At 37.9% G+C, this 19,957-nt stretch overlaps 4 protein-coding genes across 5 annotated transcripts in view; 1 reads left to right on the plus strand and 3 right to left on the minus strand.

The window, feature by feature from the left end:
* LOC123680636 (synaptonemal complex protein 1-like) overlaps positions 1–974 on the minus strand; it is a 1,400-nt gene extending 426 nt beyond the window's left edge. Inside the window, exons 1-5 of the mRNA XM_045618623.1 lie at positions 897–974; positions 678–843; positions 424–591; positions 192–361; positions 1–131 (exon numbers count right to left, since the gene is read on the minus strand). The exon at positions 1–131 is cut by the window's left edge and continues 426 nt beyond it. Of these exons, the coding sequence (XP_045474579.1) occupies positions 1–131; positions 192–361; positions 424–591; positions 678–843; positions 897–926 (665 nt within the window). The 5' untranslated portion in view covers positions 927–974. The remainder of the gene's footprint in view (positions 132–191; positions 362–423; positions 592–677; positions 844–896) is intronic.
* An 86-nt stretch (positions 975–1,060) lies between these two features.
* On the plus strand, positions 1,061–11,095 carry LOC123680631 (activated CDC42 kinase 1). The gene is made up of 11 exons (XM_045618619.1): positions 1,061–1,590; positions 1,652–1,870; positions 1,927–2,071; positions 2,125–2,347; positions 2,413–2,623; positions 3,010–3,282; positions 4,875–5,147; positions 5,210–5,467; positions 6,957–8,110; positions 9,918–10,090; positions 10,444–11,095. The coding sequence occupies exons 1-11, from the start codon at positions 1,431–1,433 to the stop codon at positions 10,535–10,537; spliced, it is 3,183 nt and encodes a 1,060-aa protein (XP_045474575.1). The 5' UTR covers positions 1,061–1,430; the 3' UTR covers positions 10,538–11,095.
* A 126-nt stretch (positions 11,096–11,221) lies between these two features.
* Positions 11,222–17,158, minus strand: LOC123680630. Of its 2 annotated transcripts, none has more exons than XM_045618617.1 (2): positions 16,923–17,158; positions 11,222–16,702 (listed from the first exon to the last, which is right to left on the minus strand). In XM_045618617.1, the coding sequence occupies exon 2, from the start codon at positions 16,684–16,686 to the stop codon at positions 11,986–11,988; it is 4,701 nt and encodes a 1,566-aa protein (XP_045474573.1). In that variant the 5' UTR covers positions 16,687–16,702; positions 16,923–17,158; the 3' UTR covers positions 11,222–11,985. The 2 variants fall into 2 exon arrangements, with proteins under 2 accessions (XP_045474573.1, XP_045474574.1); XM_045618618.1 differs by having other exon boundaries at positions 16,802–16,924.
* A 568-nt stretch (positions 17,159–17,726) lies between these two features.
* On the minus strand, positions 17,727–19,793 carry LOC123680635 (facilitated trehalose transporter Tret1-like). Its single transcript, XM_045618622.1, has 3 exons — positions 19,633–19,793; positions 18,961–19,400; positions 17,727–18,845 (listed from the first exon to the last, which is right to left on the minus strand). The coding sequence occupies exons 1-3, from the start codon at positions 19,694–19,696 to the stop codon at positions 17,973–17,975; spliced, it is 1,377 nt and encodes a 458-aa protein (XP_045474578.1). The 5' UTR covers positions 19,697–19,793; the 3' UTR covers positions 17,727–17,972.
* Between the last annotated feature and the right edge of the window lie 164 nt (positions 19,794–19,957).

A 19,957-nucleotide genomic window follows, 5' to 3' on the forward strand; every position in this document is an offset into this window, starting at 1 on the left:
ACTTCTTCTGATTTTCTTTGATTATCCTGTTTATAATTAATCGATGCTTCCGTGACTTCTTCTGTTGAATTTTCTGTATTCCGAACTGCGGGTATTTCTATGTTTATTGACATAGAATTATGCCGTATATTCTGTGGATAATATGTCATTGAATAGTTTGAAGGTCAAATGATTTTCCATTTTCAACAAACCTCGATGTTTAAGTTTTCCAACTGCTTGCGTAATTTGGTGTTGATAAGATTGCTCTCTTGCAGTTGCTTGCCTATATCTGAAAGCTGCCATTTCAACTTTTGTTCAATTTTTTCGAATTCATACGCTGCTGTGGCTTGCGCCATTTGAAGTTCTTCGAAAAATTCCTTCTCTACCGGAAAAATATGGATACTTACTCCTTTTTGAACATGATTCAATTCATCAAATGCTTACCTTTATGTTGCAGTACCTGTTTCATCCTCTTGACTTCTTCTTGTAAATTTTGAACTCTCATTTCGCATGTTTTCTCCATGTCGAGTTTTTCTGATTTCAATTGTAGTTTTTGAGCATTAAACTTGAATTTTAATGCTCTATTTTCCTCTTTGAACTTTACATTTTCTTCTAAAAAATGTATAATGAAATTTAAAGCGGTTTCTATTAATTGATCTTATGTTCAAGAAATATGAAAACTTTTTTGAAAAAATTACCTTGTAATTCCAGATAAAGTTGGGAAATTGAAGTGTCTTCATTCATTAAATCTTTCAACTGCTGTCTCAACTCTCTATTTTCATTTTTGCAGATTTCCAAATCATTTACAATAGTTTCTGTTATATTCCACAATTCAGTTTCAACTGATGCATTCTCCCGAAATCGCTGCAAAAATAAAACGAAAGTTTCAATATAATACCTTCACCGATCCCTCAAACCTCTAATAATCCTAAAAAAGATTCTTCCATGCTGAAAGAAATTTTCCTTTTGAATTTCCATAGAATGTCTGATGAATATTTATTCTGTGGTTTTCCCCTGTTTTTTTTCTGCTATAACGTCAAATAGACTTATTTCTATGGTTCTATTTCATTATTTGTATTTTGTAAATATCAAATCAAAAGTGAAGTTTCGACTAAAATTTCAAAACACTACACTTCCTTTTTTCTTAATGTTTAGTGTGATATTCGAGATTATTCTTTGTATATGATTAGGGCAACGTTCTCCAATATATATTCAATGAGGTGTGATGTATCAAAAGAAAATTCTTTTATAATTCTGCTCAATGTTACTCCTAAAGTTTTCATTGGAGTTTGAATTTTTATTTATCTAATGGTATAATAGGGCTGCTCAATTGAACGCGAGTAACTACATATGATTTCCTAATAAATATTTCATTACCAAATTGAGTTGAAACTGAAGAATACAATATGGAAAGTTTCAAGGTTTGAGAAAATTATAGGATTTTAGACATAATGTCGGAAGAAGGAATTCAAATCATCAAAGAAATACTGGTGGATACTCAATTGATTCAGTTTTTGATTCCTATTAGAGATGATCTACATTTAACAAGATTAGAGCATTTTGATTATGTCACAACTGAAGATTTGGAAAATATTGGGCTTAGTAAGCCAGGTAAAGTGGTCATATTTATGTGGTATTGAAAATAAAATGTATTAATTCCCAAATATTTCAGGAGCAAGACGATTATTAGATGCAGTGAAGAAAAAAAGGGCTAGTCAAAAGAAAAAAAATCTCATCAATAAACTCATTCCAGTTAATAGCAAAGGTAGCACAAATAAAAAACAAGGGGAGAAGATTGTGGACAGTGATTTTACTTCTTGTCTTATTGAAGAAAGCAAAATAACACTCTCAGTTAAATTGGGAGATGGTTCCTTTGGAGTTGTAAGAAGGGGTAAACCAATAAGAAAAATACTTGGATTATCAATTTTTCATATAATTTTCTCTTAGGAGAATGGAGTAGTCCTCATGGAAAAATTATACCAGTAGCTGTTAAAGTTTTGAAAGCTGATGCATTAGCTCAGCCAGGAGTTTTTGAGGATTTCATAAAAGAGGTTCAAGCAATGCATGTTTTGAGCCATAAGAACCTTATCAGGTAAATAGTTTTATACATTTGTATATTGCTTATCTTGTAGAGGTATCTTGTAGGCTGTACGGTGTGGTTTTATCCCAACCTATGATGATGGTTACCGAGTTAGCTGCATTAGGCTCACTTCTAGACTATCTCAGGAAGCAATGCCAGCATGTACCAGTGCCGCTCCTTTGTGAATATGCCACTCAAGTAGCCGATGGAATGGCTTATCTTGAAAACAAAAGATTCTTGCACAGAGATTTAGCTTGTAGGAATGTGTTACTAGCCAGTGAAGACAAGGTATTTCCATTTTGATATTTATTAATTTATATGCATCATTATTTAATTTCTTTCTGTTTCTACAGATCAAAATTGGGGATTTTGGCTTGATGAGAGCTCTACCTCAAGAAGAGGACTGTTATGTGATGAGCGAACACAAGAAAGTACCGTTTCCTTGGTGTGCCCCGGAATCCTTAAGATCGAGACAGTTCAGTCATGCTTCAGATACTTGGATGTTTGGTGTAACAGTTTGGGAAATGTTTTCGTTCGGTGAAGATCCCTGGATGGGTTTAATAGGTAATTTAATATCATTTCTCAGGGGTGTGGATGAGTTGTCAGTAATATCAACATAACCTCTAAAAAAAATCAAAATTCAAATATATGAGAATTTGTGTATTTCAATATATCATTATTAAGTTCTATATTGAAGATCTGAGTGGATTTTGGACAATATTTTGAACAGAAGTCATACAGGGAATTGCTGACAATTTTCATATGCTGTGATTTCTAACCTTAAAAGGTAAATGTCAACAAAATGATATATAACCTAAAAAATATATTTTTTCTTCAATAGTAAATGTATTTTCGAATATGCAGCCTCATCAACATTTTACTATTGTAGTAAACGTTTTTCTGTAATAAAATAAAATGAAATTTTCATCATAACTTCCCTTCATTCTCAGGTTCCCAAATACTCAGAAAAATCGACAAAGAAGGTGAGAGACTTCATCATCCAGATGCTTGTTCTCCCGAAATATACAAGATACTCCTACAATGCTGGGCAAAAAATCCAGAAGAGAGGCCATCATTTGCCGCTCTCAAGGACTTCTTCAGGAAGAACAAATCCCCTTTGATGAGGGCACTAAGCAAGCTGGACGAACCGGAACATCTGCATATTTTGGAGGGGGACCAGATTGCGATAATAGATGGCAATGCCGAACTCTATTGGTGGAAAGGTAAGTTTAGTTATAATAATAATAATCTTTGTATTCAAAAGAATAAGAAACAATTATGTTTATACAGGGTTAGAACTATTTAGAGGGGCACTACAGGGATATCAAAAATCGTTAGAGATACAGGGTGGCTTGAATTACAAAAAAGTTGCGTTATTTAGAAATGAGGTTGTTGATGTGAACAGATCTGAAATATCTCCATTGGTTCTCGAGATATTTCAAAGCTGAAAATCGAGATTTTCTTGTTTTTCTGTATATGTATTTGTTTTTGGAGATAACTTCACGAAACTTGGTTTATAGCCATTATCCAATGGCCGTCTCTTCAGATTTTTTTTCCATTGTTTCAGAGACGCGATAGTCAAGTGATGAATATTGATAAAGATGAAATAGAGAGGGTTACTAAAATGAAATACTTAGGATTGATTTTAGACGAGAATTTAAAGTTTCAGTTCCACGTGGATTATATCGCAAATAAAATGTCCAAAAAGGTTTCTTATCTAGAATAAGCGGTAAAATTGATATGAATACGTCACTGATGTTGTTTAGATCATTGGTACTTCCTCATGTGGATTATTGCTAGTCAGTTATGTTTAATTTATATAAAGGTAGCATAGATAGGTTACAAAAAGTGCAAAATAGAGGTATGAGAATTATTTTGAAATGTAATAAAAGAACTCCCATAAGAAATATGTTAAATTGTTTGAAATTGATGAGTGTCAATCAAAGGATTATTTATAGAACATTAGATTCAATATTCAAAGCAAGGAATAAAATGTTACCTGAATATTTTAGTGAAAAGCTAAAATTTGCTAAGGAGATACATAATTATAAAATACGACGTCGAGATGATTTTTACATAGAAAAAGTTAATACTACATTAATGAATAAATCCACATTTAGCAGGGGATTAGTTATCTTCAATAAACTACCTGAAAAGATCAAATATTGTAATAATTATAGAGAATTCAAAAAATGTTTAATGAGTTATATTTATGAAGAATTTAATTAAGTTAGTGGATTACATTTGTATTGTTTTCAATAGCCGAGTGCTAAATAAAGTTTATTATTATTAGAATCTCTATATTGGATAATGGCTATAAACCAAATTTCGTGAAATTATCTCCAGAAACAAATGGAAAAAAGTAAATCTCGATTTTCAGCTTTTTCGAGATATCTCGGGAACCATTGGAGATATTTTGGATCTGTTAACACCAACACACTCATTCCTGAATAACGCATTTTTTTTTGTAATTTAAGCTACCCTGTATCTTTAACAGTTTTCGATATCCCTGTAGTGCCCCTCTTAATAGTTCTAACCTAGTATATTTTATATGTTTCAAATATTTATTCTTGTCCACAAAATTTCTTAATAAACTTTTGACAACAACGTTGTCATCATCAGAAACTAAAAGTTATAAACTAAATTACAGAAATGTATGAAAACAAACAATTCCCTAATAATCCTCAGAAAAATTCAAATTATTATGAAAATCCAGTTACGCAACCATTATAAATTTGTGCACATTTTTATCCTTTTATTGAAAACCTGGTAATTCATTAAATCTAATTTCCCTTCGATGAATCCTTCACACTAGGCCAAAATCAAAGAACCTTCCAAATCGGCACGTTCCCTAGATGCATTGTAGACCCCATGAGACCGATACAGACTGACGACATCAGTAAGCCCCTTCACAACTCTCTGATTCATACGGGCCATGGGTCAGCCTTCGGAGAGTCTTGGGGCAGTCCATCCTATATCGACGAAATGTATCTAAAGAATCCGATGGAGCCCCCGGACGTTATAGGCCTGGGAATCAACGAAAAACCCTTCCCCCAGCTGACCGATAGGAAGAAGTCGACCAGAGGAAGTAAGAGACGCCACATAAACGCTGTTGTTTATTGAATTTTTTGAAACCAGTGAATCTTTCAGGTATCGCCTCGCACAAGATGGCTACCGAGAAGCAGTTCTCCTATAAGAAATTGATGAACGAGAAGAACGATACGACGAAGAGAAACAAGCCTCAAAGGCCTCCGGAACCTAGGTTGGAGACCAACCGAGAAGCAGTTCTCATACAGTTGTCACCGGACGAAATGGTTTCCGGCAAGGCGAAAACCAAAAGGGACACTTCTAAAAGTGAACCTCCTTGTGTTTCGCTCATCGATACTCCGATAGATGTACCCCAATTCGGTAAGTCTTCTTTTAAAGAATAGAGTTACATTTATTATTGAAATATAACAGGCCAATTAAAAAGTCCCCGGTTTACCATAGTAAAACACATTTTTTTGGCAAAATTCTATTTTATTATTCAACATAGTTGCCTTCGAGGGCGATACAGCGATCTTCCAACTTTTCGATACCATTTTTGTAGTACGATTTGTCTTTCGTTTCAAAATAGGCTCAGTTTCGGCGATTACTTCTTCATTGGCGCTACATTTTTTTCCAGCGATCATTCTTTTGAGGTCTGAGAACAGGAAAAAGTCGCTGGGGGCCAGATCTGGCGAATACGGTGGATGCAGAAGCAATTAGAAGCTCAATTCATGCAATTTTGTCATTGTTTTCGTTGATATGTGACACGGCGCATTGTCTTGATGAAACTGCACCGTTTTTATGATTATTATACCTTGCGCATTTCAGAATACTGCTGCCATAACCTTGCCAGCTGACTGTTGTGTTTTTCCTAGCTTTATGGATTCGGTTCATCGTGTGCAGTCCACTCGGCTGAGTGTCGATTGGACTCCGGAGTGAAATGATGGGGCCATGTTTCATCCATTGTCACATATCGACGCAAAAATTCAGGTTTATTGCACTTAAACAGCTTCAAACACTGCTCAGAATTATCAACAAGTTGTTGCTTTCGATCGATTGTGAGCTCGCGCTGCACCCGTTTTGCACATAGCTTTCTCATGTACAAATATTCATGAATGATATGATGTACACGTTCAGATGATATCTTCACAATGTCTGCTATCTCGATCAACTTCACTTTACGGTCATTCAAAATTATTTTGGGAATTTTTTTTATATTTTCGTCGGTGACAGCCTCTTTTGGGCATCCACTGCGTTCGCCGTCTTCGGAGCTCATTTCACCACGTTTAAACTTAGCATTCCAATTAATTATGGTTGATTTTCCTGGTGCAGACCCTGGAAACTCTTCATCAAGCCAAGATTTTGCTTCATCTGTATTTTTTCCCTTCAAAAAGCAATATTTTATCAGCACACAAAATTCTTTTTTTCTATCTCTTTTCAAATAATAAAAGTAGCTACACTCACAACGCATATCTCACAAACTAATGGTCCGACTGCTGTCAAATTTTGACACGTGTCGTTTGAAGGTTGGTACTAGCTAAAAATCATATGGATTTAATACTAGCACCGCCATCTGTGCATCAGACCGGGGATTTTTCAATTGGCAATACACTGGAAAAGTTAGGAGAATGGAAAAAATGTTAATTGAGTTTGTAATTCATTTTCTCTCAAACCCTTTGGCCAATTTCAGCAATTATATTTTTGAATTGTAGCTTAATTCCTCTGGAGCATAACTGTTCAGATGCCGTCCTCATTTCCTTCCATTTTTGTTATATACAGGGGCAGGGGTGAACAAAAAACAGCTTTCTTAATTTTGTCGGTGTGTCTAATTTTTGGTTAATGTTCTATTCAAATTGGTTACATTTTATAGGTTGCGAAGAAGATTGGCCTACGAGAACAGTAACGGAGCCTCCACCATATCAAGAACCACCAATATACTTCAACACATTAAGCACTGCGCAAGAGGCACCTCAAAACTTAGCCAAAGACCCTTTCGACACTTCGGATATTCAGATATTCAACACGAGTCCAAACGTGTCTTTGGGGTTCAAGAAGAGCGAAGCTAAAACCCCCACAATGTACAGCAAGGTTCCAAAAAACCTAGCTGAAAGTTTCGGAGGGTTGTCGATATCCAACAACGATTCGATCCTCGATAAAAGTATTAATTATGTGATAGATAGTAAGAAGGAGCACGAAAAACACGTACCGATCTCGAGAAATAGCAGTGTTCAGATCGAGCCAGTGAAAACAACAAATCTAGCCAACGCCATCACAAATAACCTGAACAACACAGATCCGGTATCCGACACAAGCATGAGTAACGAGTTCCTGCTGGACCTGGATAAGTATCTCAAGAGCAAGAACAGGGTGGAATACAACTCGGTGAACACGAAAAACGAACCTAAAAACACCAACCAGATCCTTCAAGGTCAAAGTCTGCCCCCGTCATCGAACAAGAGCCAAAAGGAGGCGATTGGACAAGCTCAGTCGGCTTACAGTTCCCTACCTACAAGCACGGCGTCCGCCGTCAACAGGATATGGTACGAGTCGACCCAGAACGTCAACATGGCGCCCTCTTCCGGCGCCAACTACGTCATCCAAACGGAATACGGCGAATTCAAGAGCAACAGACGCTACGACCCCGTATACGCCTCGACCTGTTCCAACTTGAACGTGTCGCGTTACAGCGTGCTGGAGAGCGGCAGCAACCTCAACAGTTCGTCGTACGCGAACCAGTCCCAGTGCTACCAGAACACCTACAGTCCCGAACGGTTGGGCTTGCAGTCTTCGAGGAACTCCTACAGCTCTCAGATGGGGGTGTACGGCGGTTCCACCAGCGAGTATTCGGTCAGGTCTTACGGGGAGGTTCCGGACGGGGTTTATAGTGAGATTCCGGAACACTTGTACAGTCAGGTGCCTGTCGAGGTGTTGAGGCCTCACAGGCCGGCTCCTGCCTCTCCTATGGGCGGGTTGGGTCAGCCGCAAAGCATGCAGCAGATTCAGAGGAGGATCCAGAAGGGAATTGTAAGTTATTTTATTTATTTACTTCTTTATTCTTGACCTCTAATACAATACAAGTACTGGTGACAAGGCCTATTTAACAATATACAAAAAAATAATACTATATAATATTCAAAACAACAACAAAGTTAAACTAAACAAAATAAATCTTTCAGGTACAACTTAAGCTTAATATTAAAGTTTTTTTTAGTTCTTATATACTTTATTTCTGGTGGTATTTGGTTAAATGCTTCTATTGCTCGGTAAATTGGGGAGTCCTGGGCTTTCCTTGTAAACCTGAGTTCACTTCTGATGGTACCTCTATCTCGGGTGTTATGACTATGCACATCCTGTACTAGTGTAAATCTATAATTTGACTTTATATAATTGTTCGTCATGCCATGAATCAGTTTAACTTGTTCCAATTTCTTTAGGTTATGAATGTCCAAAAGTTTAGTGTCCTTATATAATATTGATGTAGGTGTTAACATGCCATAGTTCAATAATATCTTTATAGTTCTATTTTGGAACACTTGTAGCCTTGTTAATAATGTATTTGATGCATTTCCCCAACAATTAATGAGGTACCTCAGTCTGGAGGAGATCAAGCTGTGGCAGATCATTTTTTTGTGTTGTGTACTGAACATAAATGCATGTTATTGCATGTTTATTCGGCTTTTAGATTATGGGTGTTGCCAGCAGAGATCTCTGGTTGTACGATTCGAAAATTCTCAGCGATTGCACGATTTTTATATTTTTTTGTGCAAGGATCTTGTGATATGGTCGTATTCACATTGTTGTCAGATCTTTCCTTTATCCGGAATAATGATGAACTTTGCTATTTCAAATGGATCACCCTGTATATTTTTTGCCCTTTGAAATCATTTTCGAAGTTGAAATAATACATTTAGATGGCTATGATTGAATAAACTCCTTCAATTTTAATAATCTTCAAATGTTTGTTTCATGTTAGTGATATGCCCACATTTGAGTAGTCGAAAAATTAGTAATTTAAGATAACATCTGTATTATTATTTGGAATTTCTATTTTTGCCATTACTATTCATTTTAGCCACCACATGTCGCAACAAAAACTGAAGACTACTCACTAGGGTATCTGACAGGCAAAGAATAATCAGGCATGCCATTTAAGTACATGGACGTATTGACCTTTTTTTAAAGTCATTTTCTAAAAATCTCAGTGCCATTCAAACTACCTGTAGAGTGAATGTGATGTAAATTTGAAGAAAGAATACGTGACAACTTTTCGGGAATCCAATGAACCAAATCATACAATACAATCTCAAACGGTTTTCAAGATATGATCTCTAGTTTAAATAAACCATTATAACCATGAAATTTTTTCAAAAAAAGTGGCCTTCACGTCAAAAAGTATCACAGATAAATGATGACAAGTGGGGTATTTCGAAATCAGAATTTCATGCAGTATCATATAAAAATTGGACATTCTCATTTAGAAATATGTATGTGGTATCATGATTCACCACTTTCAGACCAGCCTGTAGAGTCAAAAATAATTTAAGCTTATGCGCTGAGTACTGTGGATTATGTCAAAATTTAAATCATTCTCCTAGCTCAAAATTTACAAGAGTTTCGACCAGTCAAGCACTATTGAGTCACCCTGTATATTTAAACGACAAAAATATACCAGGAATTGATCTATGAGATACAAAATGAATGTTATTTATACAAATCCATTGTACCAACTTCAGAAATAAAACACTCCGATCGAGCTTTAGCATTAATCCATTTCAAATGCTCTATTTTCAATTTCAATTTTGTAGAAATGCAAGTTTTCATTGTTTTGCAGCTCTGTTCCGATGCTGAAAGGCTGATGAGTCCGGAATATAGGAATGCAAAAGTGAGCCAAGTGATGAGCAGTGTGCCAAATATAACTTCGGAAGAATGTTTAAAGGTTCTTCAAGAATGTGGCTGGGACGTTGAAACTTCTATAAAATCTCTTAAAATCGATCAGTTGATGAAGTAAGTACTTTTGTGATAAATCTGACGTTGCCTGTTACCAATTTCTCATTGAATACATGATTTTATAGGAAATATCGAAAATCAAATTTAAAACTACATCAAGAATGAAATGATTCGAATTCTATGTGGAATTGATTCTAAACTTGAAAAGCTGAAAAAATCATACACTTGTACATAGGATTTTTTTAAGCGTCTGACGTACATTTCAACAACTTCAGTTTTGGATTAAATTAAAAAATTCTGTAGACAAGAGTGTTTCAAGTATCCATCTAGTCTTACTCAAGAACAAATTTTCTTTATGCTTTTCTTCTCAAATCGAATATTTGTACATATATTTATAAATGATTTTGCAGGTTGGGGCTGACTTCGAAAGAAAAATGTGAGGATGCTCTACAGAGAAGCAACTGGAACGTGGAAATTGCAGCTTCTGCTATCCTTGACACTTGAACATTCTGCAAAGAACCATTTTTAAATTGATATATTATTTCCAAAAACTCATTGTGCCATAAATGAGATATAGAAAGCTGAAGGAAAGATAGCTTTTCGATGTCCTTAATTTTGTGCACAATTTTTTAAAATGTTCAGACTTGTTGAATATGTATATAATACTCGAATATCCATATCTGATAATAAATGTATGTATATGAAAGGAATTTCAGGTTATCCAAGTTTGTTCAATGTTTACCCTTAGCTCAATTTTATTTTCTTTTTACTTGCTCTCTAATTGAATGTATCACAATTTATTCTTTTCAACTCAAAATATTCATATGGATCTCATTTTATTTTCAGACCAAAGCATTTGACCTGTTTTGCCCTAGTATTATGCATTGGCAATTATTTTTAGCCGTTCTTGTTAATAAACTTTTAAAGAAAAAAAAGACGATTTACTGACTTGCCTAAACAAATTGAAACATGCAAAAAGAATATTTTCGTTATAAAAACTGTTGAGAAGATTTATGTGTGAGGAAAAGTTTATAGAAAACACAAAATAAAAACTCATGAGTATACAGCTTTTATTTCTATACGAACGCCTGGTGTCGACTTTTCAAGAAAAATAATACAATATTGATTGTCTATTCATAAATAAATATTATCATTAGATTTCTTATTGTAGGCTCAAGAAAAAGAGTATTATGAATTATTTAATTTTATTTTGTATAGTTTTAACATACAATCGAGTTACTGAAATAATGAATCCTTCTCAGATCTAAAACTACAAATAACTATCAAATAGGAATAATGAAAATTATTTACACATATACAACTAATAATTTCAACAACTTTTGGCCACAAACTTCTTCAGAAGAGAGGTGATTGAATTGTGGAGTTTCACCACAATAAAAAAACAATATTTGAAAATAATCAATATTTACACCTTATATACATTTTGTTTTCAAAACCAACTGCCCCTCATTGGCTCTCGTAGTGAAAATAAAGTCAAATAAACTTTCTGCCTCGATATGCAAATGACAAAAATCCATTTTTCATTGGACGATCACTAAAGATATATGAAGCAACACAGACATCACATAGACCCTTCACATCGACATTATTCTCGCTTAGCAAAAGATTTCCACTTCGAATTGTAACAACTGTTTCCCGCTACACTTTGAAGAATTGACTATCGAAATGTTCTTTTTTCCTAAAACGGTTACATTATTATTTCATACCAATAATAACGATATTAATTTTAACAAAAGCTCGCCTTATAAAATGGATCAAAAAGTTTTAATTTTAATAAATGAGAAAAAACGTTTAAATTCAATCAGAATATATCATAGATAATTTCTAAAGAACTTTAAACTCGTGTTAAATTCAGGCTCCGCATGAACATCTCTAACACTCTCAAATTAAAACTATTTTATAAAGGTGGTTAAAAGCGAAATATCTTGATACTAGAAATTCATAAGCTCTCGTCTCTGCTTCTTCTTTCTGCATTCCGGACAGAACCACTGTCCTTTGGGGGGCACCATGATCCCCACGCACTCGAAGTGGAACCATTCGATTTCACAGTCGTGGGAGTCGCATCCTATCATCTCAGACACCTCGTCATAGGGACACTTGCAGTAGCAGTATACCGGTACCTTTGGCTGTTCAGGCTCGGCTACCTCCTCCACAGTGGACTCGTTTGAATCCGAGTCTGGTTCTTCGGAAACTGTTCTGGGTAGTAAGGAGGTGTTAATCTGAAGAGGCGGCACCCTTGGGGGCGGGGCTACGGCTTGTTGCTGCCTCTGGTGCACCTTCAACTCGCCCGACTTGGCGGTCTGCCTTATGGTGATTGGCTCGACCAGCTGTTTGGTTGTGGCCACGCCCGTCTTTATGGTTATGGGCGGTACCGTCAGAGGTGAATGACGCTGAACAGTGTTGACCTGAGTTTCGACCTTTCTCCACTTCGACGATGTAGGTGTCGACTTGTCGGCCTCCTCGTCGCTAGAATAACCGTAGAACTTGTTGGGGACCCTTCTCCTTTTAGAAGCTCGAAGGTTGGAATCTGTATCTTGTCTAAGGTTAGAAAGATCTTGGGCAGGGGTTGCCATTACATGCTGTTGTTGGTTCAGGAGAGGTGAAGAAATCTTATTCAGGGATATGGTCAAGGGGGCGACAACTGGGCTTTGATAGACGGGATAGGGAGCTGCCGGAACGTTCTCAGGAGCGGCGTACTCCGTAAAACTAGTCTCCTTCCTCTCGCTCTTCTTCTTCTTGCGTTTCTTAGTCTTGAGCTTCTTCTTGTGCTTGACCTCTTCGGGCAGGCTGGGAGTGGAGTTCCTGCTGGTCTGGTACATGTTGCCGTTGGGCAGAGACCCGACCTCGGCCAGGATCTGGTTCCTCTTCTCCTCCAGCAACTTCCTGGCCAACTTTTGCGGTTGCTTGTCGTAGAACTCTTCGTCCGTCTCGCTCTCGGTGGTGTCCAAGTCGGTCTCCAGGATAGGAATATCAGTAGAAGGAGCGGAACTCTCGATCTTCGGCTCCACCTTGGCAGTTTCCGGTTCTTTCTCCTCGTTCTTGGCGTTCTTGTTCTCTCGTCGGATCTGCTGCCTTCTCCTGCCCTCTTCGGTCGAACTATCCGAGTCGGAACTGTCCGAACTGGAACTCGAGCTAGAATCCGAAGAACAGGAACAGTTAGAGCCGCAGGAGCAGCTCGAGGAATCGCTGTCGCTGCTGGAATCGTCAGAGTTATCAGCTTTCTTCGTCTCCGCCGGTGCTGGTTGTTCCTTTTCTTCTTTTTCCACGGCAGGCGTGGATTCCGACGGGGTGCAATAGTCGTGGTCGACCCTCTGCGACAAATCGGGTTCAGTTTCGATCAGGACGTTCGAATCGCGACCGCTTTCAGGGTCATAGAAATAATCGTGGTCTTGGAGAGCCATCTCCAGCGTAAGAACGGGTTCCGTCTGAACTTCATCTGGTTTGGCCTCGTCAGGTTTGTCCGATTCGCCGAACAGATTGTCGATCTTCTCCCTCTTGGCCTGGTAGATCTTGAAGTCGTCCCAGATGCTCTCCAGAATAGGAACGGAAGAATCGGTCGCGTCTTCCGTCCTTTCGACCTGTTCCTCCTGCGCCACCGTCACGCTGTTGGCCAATTCCTGCTCGACCTCCAGCGTTCTCTCCTCCAGGGTCTCTATGATGTTCTCCTCTTCCGTCTTGTTGGCTTCCGGTTTTGGCGCCTCGTTCTCCGATTCGCTGTCGCTGCTTTCGGATAGGTTCAGTTCCGGCAAATCCAAGACGTCAACCTTTGGCTTCGGCTTATCAGCCTCCTTCTTGTCTTCCGCCACCACGTCGACGTTTTCTATGTCTTCGACGCGGTTATCTTCGGCGTCTTTCGTCTCTTCGTCCTCCACCTTGGAAGGTTCGAGGTGTTGCTGTTCGTGTTTCAGCAGGAGCTTCTTCGATATGAAACCCTGCTCGCAACCTTCGGTCTGACAACGATGGGGCTTTTCGTCCGCATGGATCCTCTTGTGCACTTTCAGGTAAACGGCCTTGGTCAAGTTCAACCCGCACTCCTCGCAGGTGAAGACCGCGGGTGGTATGCAGAAGTGGAAGACGTGAGGCCACTTCTTCTGCAGGCACTTCTTGCACAGCACGCTCTCGGTGCCATGTTTCCAGAATAGATGTCTAGTGATATCCTGTTTGTTTCTATATGCTATACCGCACCGGTAGCAGAAGTGATGTAGCTTATGCTTCCAGACGTGATTCGAGAGCTTGTACTGGTTGTGGCACAGCTCGAGACAGACGTCGCAAACGTGATGTCGCTTCCTCAGGTGCACCATCAGCCTGAAGGCTGAGGGCAGATCGTCACTGACGCACATGCAGCATCTGTACTGAATATCGTGGTCCAAAACGTATTCTCCCGGACAGAGATGGCAGATAAGCTCGCTATAACTGTAGAAATTCGACTTGCACATTATACACAGCAGCAGGTTCTTTGTGTGCATCTTCCTGTTGTGCAGATACAGTTCTTTGTGTACGTTTGTTGAGTAACGGCATTGGAAGCATTCGAATACGTGAGAAAAGGTAACCGCTTCTTCGGTCAGGTTAGATTCCAGGTTGAAGTAGACCTTATCAAGATCCTCCAGGGACTCCTTGATCCTATTAACGAAACTTTCGGGGATCAGTTCTTCCTCCGTTATACTTTTAACGATGGCAGAGTATCTATGCTGGGCTATAGCATGGAGTCCCAACTGCTTACCGTTTACGGCTATCTTCCTTGCATGGTTGCAGTAAACGCAAGACGGTACAGTGGCAAGCAAGCATTTTTGCAGGAGTATCTTTATATCGAACTTATCTAGGGGTTGTTCTAGTTCTAATTCAACTATACTGATATCCTGTCCAGCTACTTGAATGTCGTTATCATTACTGATGTTCTCTACCTTCTCTTCGTTAGCGTTTATATATTCATTTTCATTTTCACTTTCGATCTGATCTACTTCCATACCTAACTTATCGCTGTCATCACTCTCCTCGGCCTCTACCTTGGAGTAGGCGTCCATTTTGGGTAATTTCAGAGATAATTTCGGTACCTTCCTGGTTTCTAACGGTTCAACGTTTTCTTCCGCACTCATGTTTTCTGTTTCTGGATGCCTACTTTCTTCCGGGTCAGAATTCATACTGTCATGCGATTTGAAGTCACTATCTCTGGAGGACTGATCGTATATTTGTTTCTCTGAAAAGGTGGGCGAATTCACATCTCTTTCCTTATCAGAATTTTCATCAATTTTTCCTTCATCATTACTGGTGTCAATTGTCAGATTTGACGATGCTTGTTTGTCATTGGTTTCCATGGAAAAAGATCCTTCCAAGTCACTATTATCTTGTTTTTCGGTATGCTCATCTTTTTCAAAGGAATCACTTTTTTCTAATGTTTGACTGCCCATACGTTGAGGTGTCAATTCAGTTCCTGTTGTCCTCTTGTTGAAATCTGGCATCTCGGGAAGAACCTCAGAAGTTTCAGGAACATTCACTGAACTTCTCACCATTTCAGAGTTTTTAATTTTATTCACTGGAGTGTCACTAGAACATCCGACTACCAAAGAGTTTATTTCCCCAGAATTGTCTGTAACTGAGTCACCGGTGACGTGATTTTCTGGTCTTATTTGCTGTTTAATACACTTATTTTTGACACCTTTGCTTAATGTGTTTTTTGCACCTGAATTATTATCGCACGGTACACAATTGTGATAAAAAAAATTGTCTTGTTCATTAAATAACTTTTTACATTCACAGCAAATTATAAAACAAGGTTCTTTATAATCTTTGAAAAAATCAGCAGGTGTTTCCAACTGGTGAGGTTCCCAATTGTGCCTAGATTGTATGTGTTGACATAGATCATCCAACACTGAGAACATTCCAAGACAATACAAACATATAAATCTCCTATGATGCTCCAGCATATGCATGTATAAATTCCAATTTTCGTAATATGTGCCACATGCTGAACATAAAAACACTTTTCTTGTCAATTTAAAACTAGAAACCGAACTATCTTCAACTTCTGCAAAAGCACTAGGGTCAGCTGTACAATTCACTAAATGTTCATTTAAACTTTGTAATGTTTCAAATCCAGATTGTTTACACTTAGAACATTTAAATTGCACAGCAGGTTGAAGACCCAGGTATTGAGCATATTCTCGTAACTTTGGACTGTTTTTAGTTTTAATACGTTTTGATTTGTTCAAGCGTCCACATTTCTCGGCTACATTACAGGGAACTTCATGTTCTGTATGTGAATTGTTGTGTTGCTGGGATAACTCAAAAAGGGATTCGTTGAAATATGGATTTGAATGTAGAACAACTTCACTTTCTTCACAATTATCACCACTAGTTTTTGATCTATTACTCAATTTACGTTTCTTAACACGACGTTTTGGAACACTTTCATCTATAACTAAGGCATCTGCATCAGAATCATTATCAGCTTCATCAGATGAATGTACACTTCCATTGAATTTGGGGCCTGAATTCTCAAATTGATTGCCAACTTCTTTTTTGGTATCAGCAACTATCCCTTCCGGGAAGTTTGCCATAACTGAAGAAGCTACTCCATTATTAATGTGATCTGGTGTGGGTGAACTCGTCAATTCCTTCTGTAAACCATCTTCCATACCGATTTCAATTTATCTGAAAAAGTTGGAATGTCAAAACAGTAGCACTACATATACCATATTCATTCTAATTAACACAAAACAGAAATTAATCATAAAATTAGTTGAATTATACCATGCAGCAATAAGGTGAAAACAAAGAGAGAACTCGAAATGCTAACTCGTTTTCAACTATCTGGCCCCAAAATGACATTAGCTTTTCATTTGAAATAGGACCCAAAATGAAGTTTACTCACTTCAAACTTTTTCCCATGAGAATTATAGATATCGTATGTGACACTTTCACATATTTTTATCAACATATTTTATTTAAAAGATATTGCATTCCTTCACAAGAAAGGTTAGTAAAATGGCGCTTCATTCTGCAAACAGGCTTGGAAAGAAATGCAGAGTGACCAACATAAGTTTGTAGTTTTTCCATTGGAAATCTACTTGATGATGGTAGAAATTTGATGACATGTGATTTTTCTGCATTGAAAAGGAATAAATAATTATAAGTACAACAATTCATTGTAAGTTTCTAAGGTGATTTGAAAAATGAAAATTTTAGGTTGTAATTTGGTACGTGGTACTACTGTTTCGAATCCAAAGAATAATGATGGTCACGAGTTCAGCATAATAAAAAATTGATGAGATATCTATATTATTTATGAACAAATTTATTTTGTAGAGGATAACATTTTTTGTCAATATTTTCCAAAAGAAATTTTCATTTATTTTGATGAATATGACAGTAAATAACTGTTTTCTATGATTCGACTCCAGCATTGTCATTTATCGCAACTTTTGTTATGACATTTTCAAAGGAATAAAGTTAAAATTATTTTAAAGGTAGATTTAATTTTCCAACCAATGTAGGTTTATTGTTTGTTTCGGTTGTCCTTGTGGTAATTTGGATTGGATTGGATTCTTTGCGAATTAGGAAAGTCAGTAGAAAAAGAATTGTCAGATTTGATAATTGAAGCTGACATTAATAATTTGAATTGTAACTAGATTTTTTCTTCTAAGTTGCGCAATTAAAGTAGGTAGTCAATAGTCAATATATTTCAACAGTTTATAATATCGAATTCTTCTTTAAACAGATAGCCAAATGTCACACTGTCTGTTGGCTAACGGTTAAATATAATAATCAGTTGTTACAAAAATTATTTGTAATTGTAATTTGTCATTCACTTAACTATTGCATAAGTATTTAATCACGAGAACAAGATTAACCGGATTATCTCCATCCTATTGTTCTCTGCTCAATAAAAATGTTGGAACGTTTCCACCATAAAATTCCACAATCATTTCTTCAATATCATCTGGATCTCCTCCAAGGTCTTTCCTTTCGTCTCGGGTATGAAACAGAAGGTGAACAATCCCGTCAGAAAGCAGCAGGCTGAGAATATGTAGAAAGGGAAGAATATGCCTATACTTTCCACCAGATAACGGTAGACGTAGATGGACACAGAAGAGAAGAGAATGTAGACAATGTCAGCAAACCCCATACCCAGCGCCTTTATCTTGGCGGGAAACAGCTCTGCCGTCATCACTATGGGTATGATACCTAAGCCAGACTTGAAGAAAGCAGCAAACATCATAACGCACACAATCGGTATCCAACTAACTGCAGAAACGTCCACACCGTTGTGTTTTAGGTGGAAAAATACCGCCATAGTGAGAAGAGTTATACCTGAAAGCAAGGCGGAGTTGATCAGGAGTATCTTCCTACCAAACATGTCGATTAGGAGCAGACAGATTATCGTTGCGACAAGCATGACAGCTCCAAACAGAATGGCCGAAGTTTCAGGTGATAGGTAGATTGATTCTGCGGCTGTCAATATCAAATGGACATTCATGGTGATGACGGTGACCCCTGCCATGTGCTGCGCTGCGTTGAGGATAGTCATGATGGTGGCGGCTTTTCTGTTGCTCTTCACCAAGATCAGATCCAAGGGTCTGCCGGTCTCTTTCTTTTGTCTGGCGATGGCTGCGGCAATGTCTGTTAGTTCTTCCTCTATTTGGGGGCCTTCGAGACCTCGTAGTTGCATCAAAGACTTTTTGGCCTCTTCCTTCCGGTCTTTGTAGAGGAGGTAGTAGGGTGACTCTGGCATGAAGGGGAAGGTACAGAGTTGTATCAGTAGGACGCCGGAACCGACCATGGCCGGCACGTAGACCTGAAATTGGTTATATTGATTTATTGTTTTTAAGAAATCTGTTTCAAGATTTCGTGAGGATCGTTTCATCAATCTTTTTGTATTTTTGTCTATTCGTCAGAGTTTTGTTACACACCGGAGCGAAAGGTCCAATAGAGTAAATGAGCAAGATCCCTCCGAACACCATGACATAAATCAGGCCAGACAAAAACCCGCGTATCTTCTGGTGGGCTATCTCCGCCACGTACATGGGGGAACATATGAAGGCTATATCTGCTGCCAGGCCGTTGATGAGACGTCCTGCATACAAATACCAGACCTTATCAGCGACGCCTATCAAAACCCAACCTATCAAGCAGCTAGCAGAGGCAAGCAGGACTGATTTCTTCCTGCCGATGGTGTCTACCAGATAGATAGTTATCGGCATTCCAGCAATACCGCTCAACATGTAGGTCATCTCCAGCCACGTGACATCGGTCTCTGTGATCTGGAAAGGGGCGTCTGGAGTTTGGAACCTGGGGACCATCGGCGAGGTCCATCCGAACTGCATGCCGTCGGAGATGGCGTTCAAGGTTCCTGTGAATAAACGTTTTTTTTATTTTCCGTTCCTGTGGTAGGCAAGGAATGTAGCACTCCCTACTGATGTGCACTAGCGGTGTGGGAAAAGTACACTCGATAAAGATAGGCAATACCTACAGCGAGATTCGGGGAATCCCCAAATAAGACCGCCATCTATATCTTTTTTTCAAAAAAGAGATAGATAATGATAGTGTTCAAAAGCAAAAGAACATGAACACTAATAACTAACCTAAAACAACAGCCAGTAATTGTGGGGCACAGCCTGGTACATCTGATAAAAAACTTTTCTTCATGATTGAACACTTTACATAAGATCAATTTCTATCAAATGTTTCTGAACAATTATATTCGATTTCACGTGTAGAACTTAGATTTAAGTATCACCCCAATCTAGATAAAAATCATTATATGGTTCTAATTGTGTACAATGTTAATCCAAAAGCATATATTGATAAATTCTTTCAAACAAGGAAAGGGATTAGTTCAAAGGTTAGTTAAATTTCATTGAATATTTTTCTATTATTCTTAGATATATTAATACTGCTTCCTGTAAT

This window comes from Harmonia axyridis, chromosome 5, assembly GCF_914767665.1.
Source record: "Harmonia axyridis chromosome 5, icHarAxyr1.1, whole genome shotgun sequence".
Lineage (NCBI taxonomy): Eukaryota > Metazoa > Arthropoda > Insecta > Coleoptera > Coccinellidae > Harmonia > Harmonia axyridis.

Excerpts from the sequence above, each read along its gene's own strand:
- LOC123680631 (XM_045618619.1), top strand. The coding sequence starts at position 1,431 with ATGTCGGAAGAAGGAATTCAAATCATCAAAGAAATACTGGTGGATACT. Across the intron at positions 3,283-4,874 it reads CGAACTCTATTGGTGGAAAG|GCCAAAATCAAAGAACCTTC; the intron begins GTAAGTTTAGTT and ends CCTTCACACTAG. Across the intron at positions 10,091-10,443 it reads AAAATCGATCAGTTGATGAA|GTTGGGGCTGACTTCGAAAG; the intron begins GTAAGTACTTTT and ends ATGATTTTGCAG.
- LOC123680635 (XM_045618622.1), bottom strand. The coding sequence starts at position 19,696 with ATGAAGAAAAGTTTTTTATCAGATGTACCAGGCTGTGCCCCACAATTA. Across the intron at positions 19,401-19,632 it reads ATTACTGGCTGTTGTTTTAG|GAACCTTGAACGCCATCTCC; the intron begins GTTAGTTATTAG and ends GTTTATTCACAG. Across the intron at positions 18,846-18,960 it reads CTATTGGACCTTTCGCTCCG|GTCTACGTGCCGGCCATGGT; the intron begins GTGTGTAACAAA and ends AACCAATTTCAG.
- LOC123680630 (XM_045618617.1), bottom strand. The coding sequence starts at position 16,686 with ATGGAAGATGGTTTACAGAAGGAATTGACGAGTTCACCCACACCAGAT.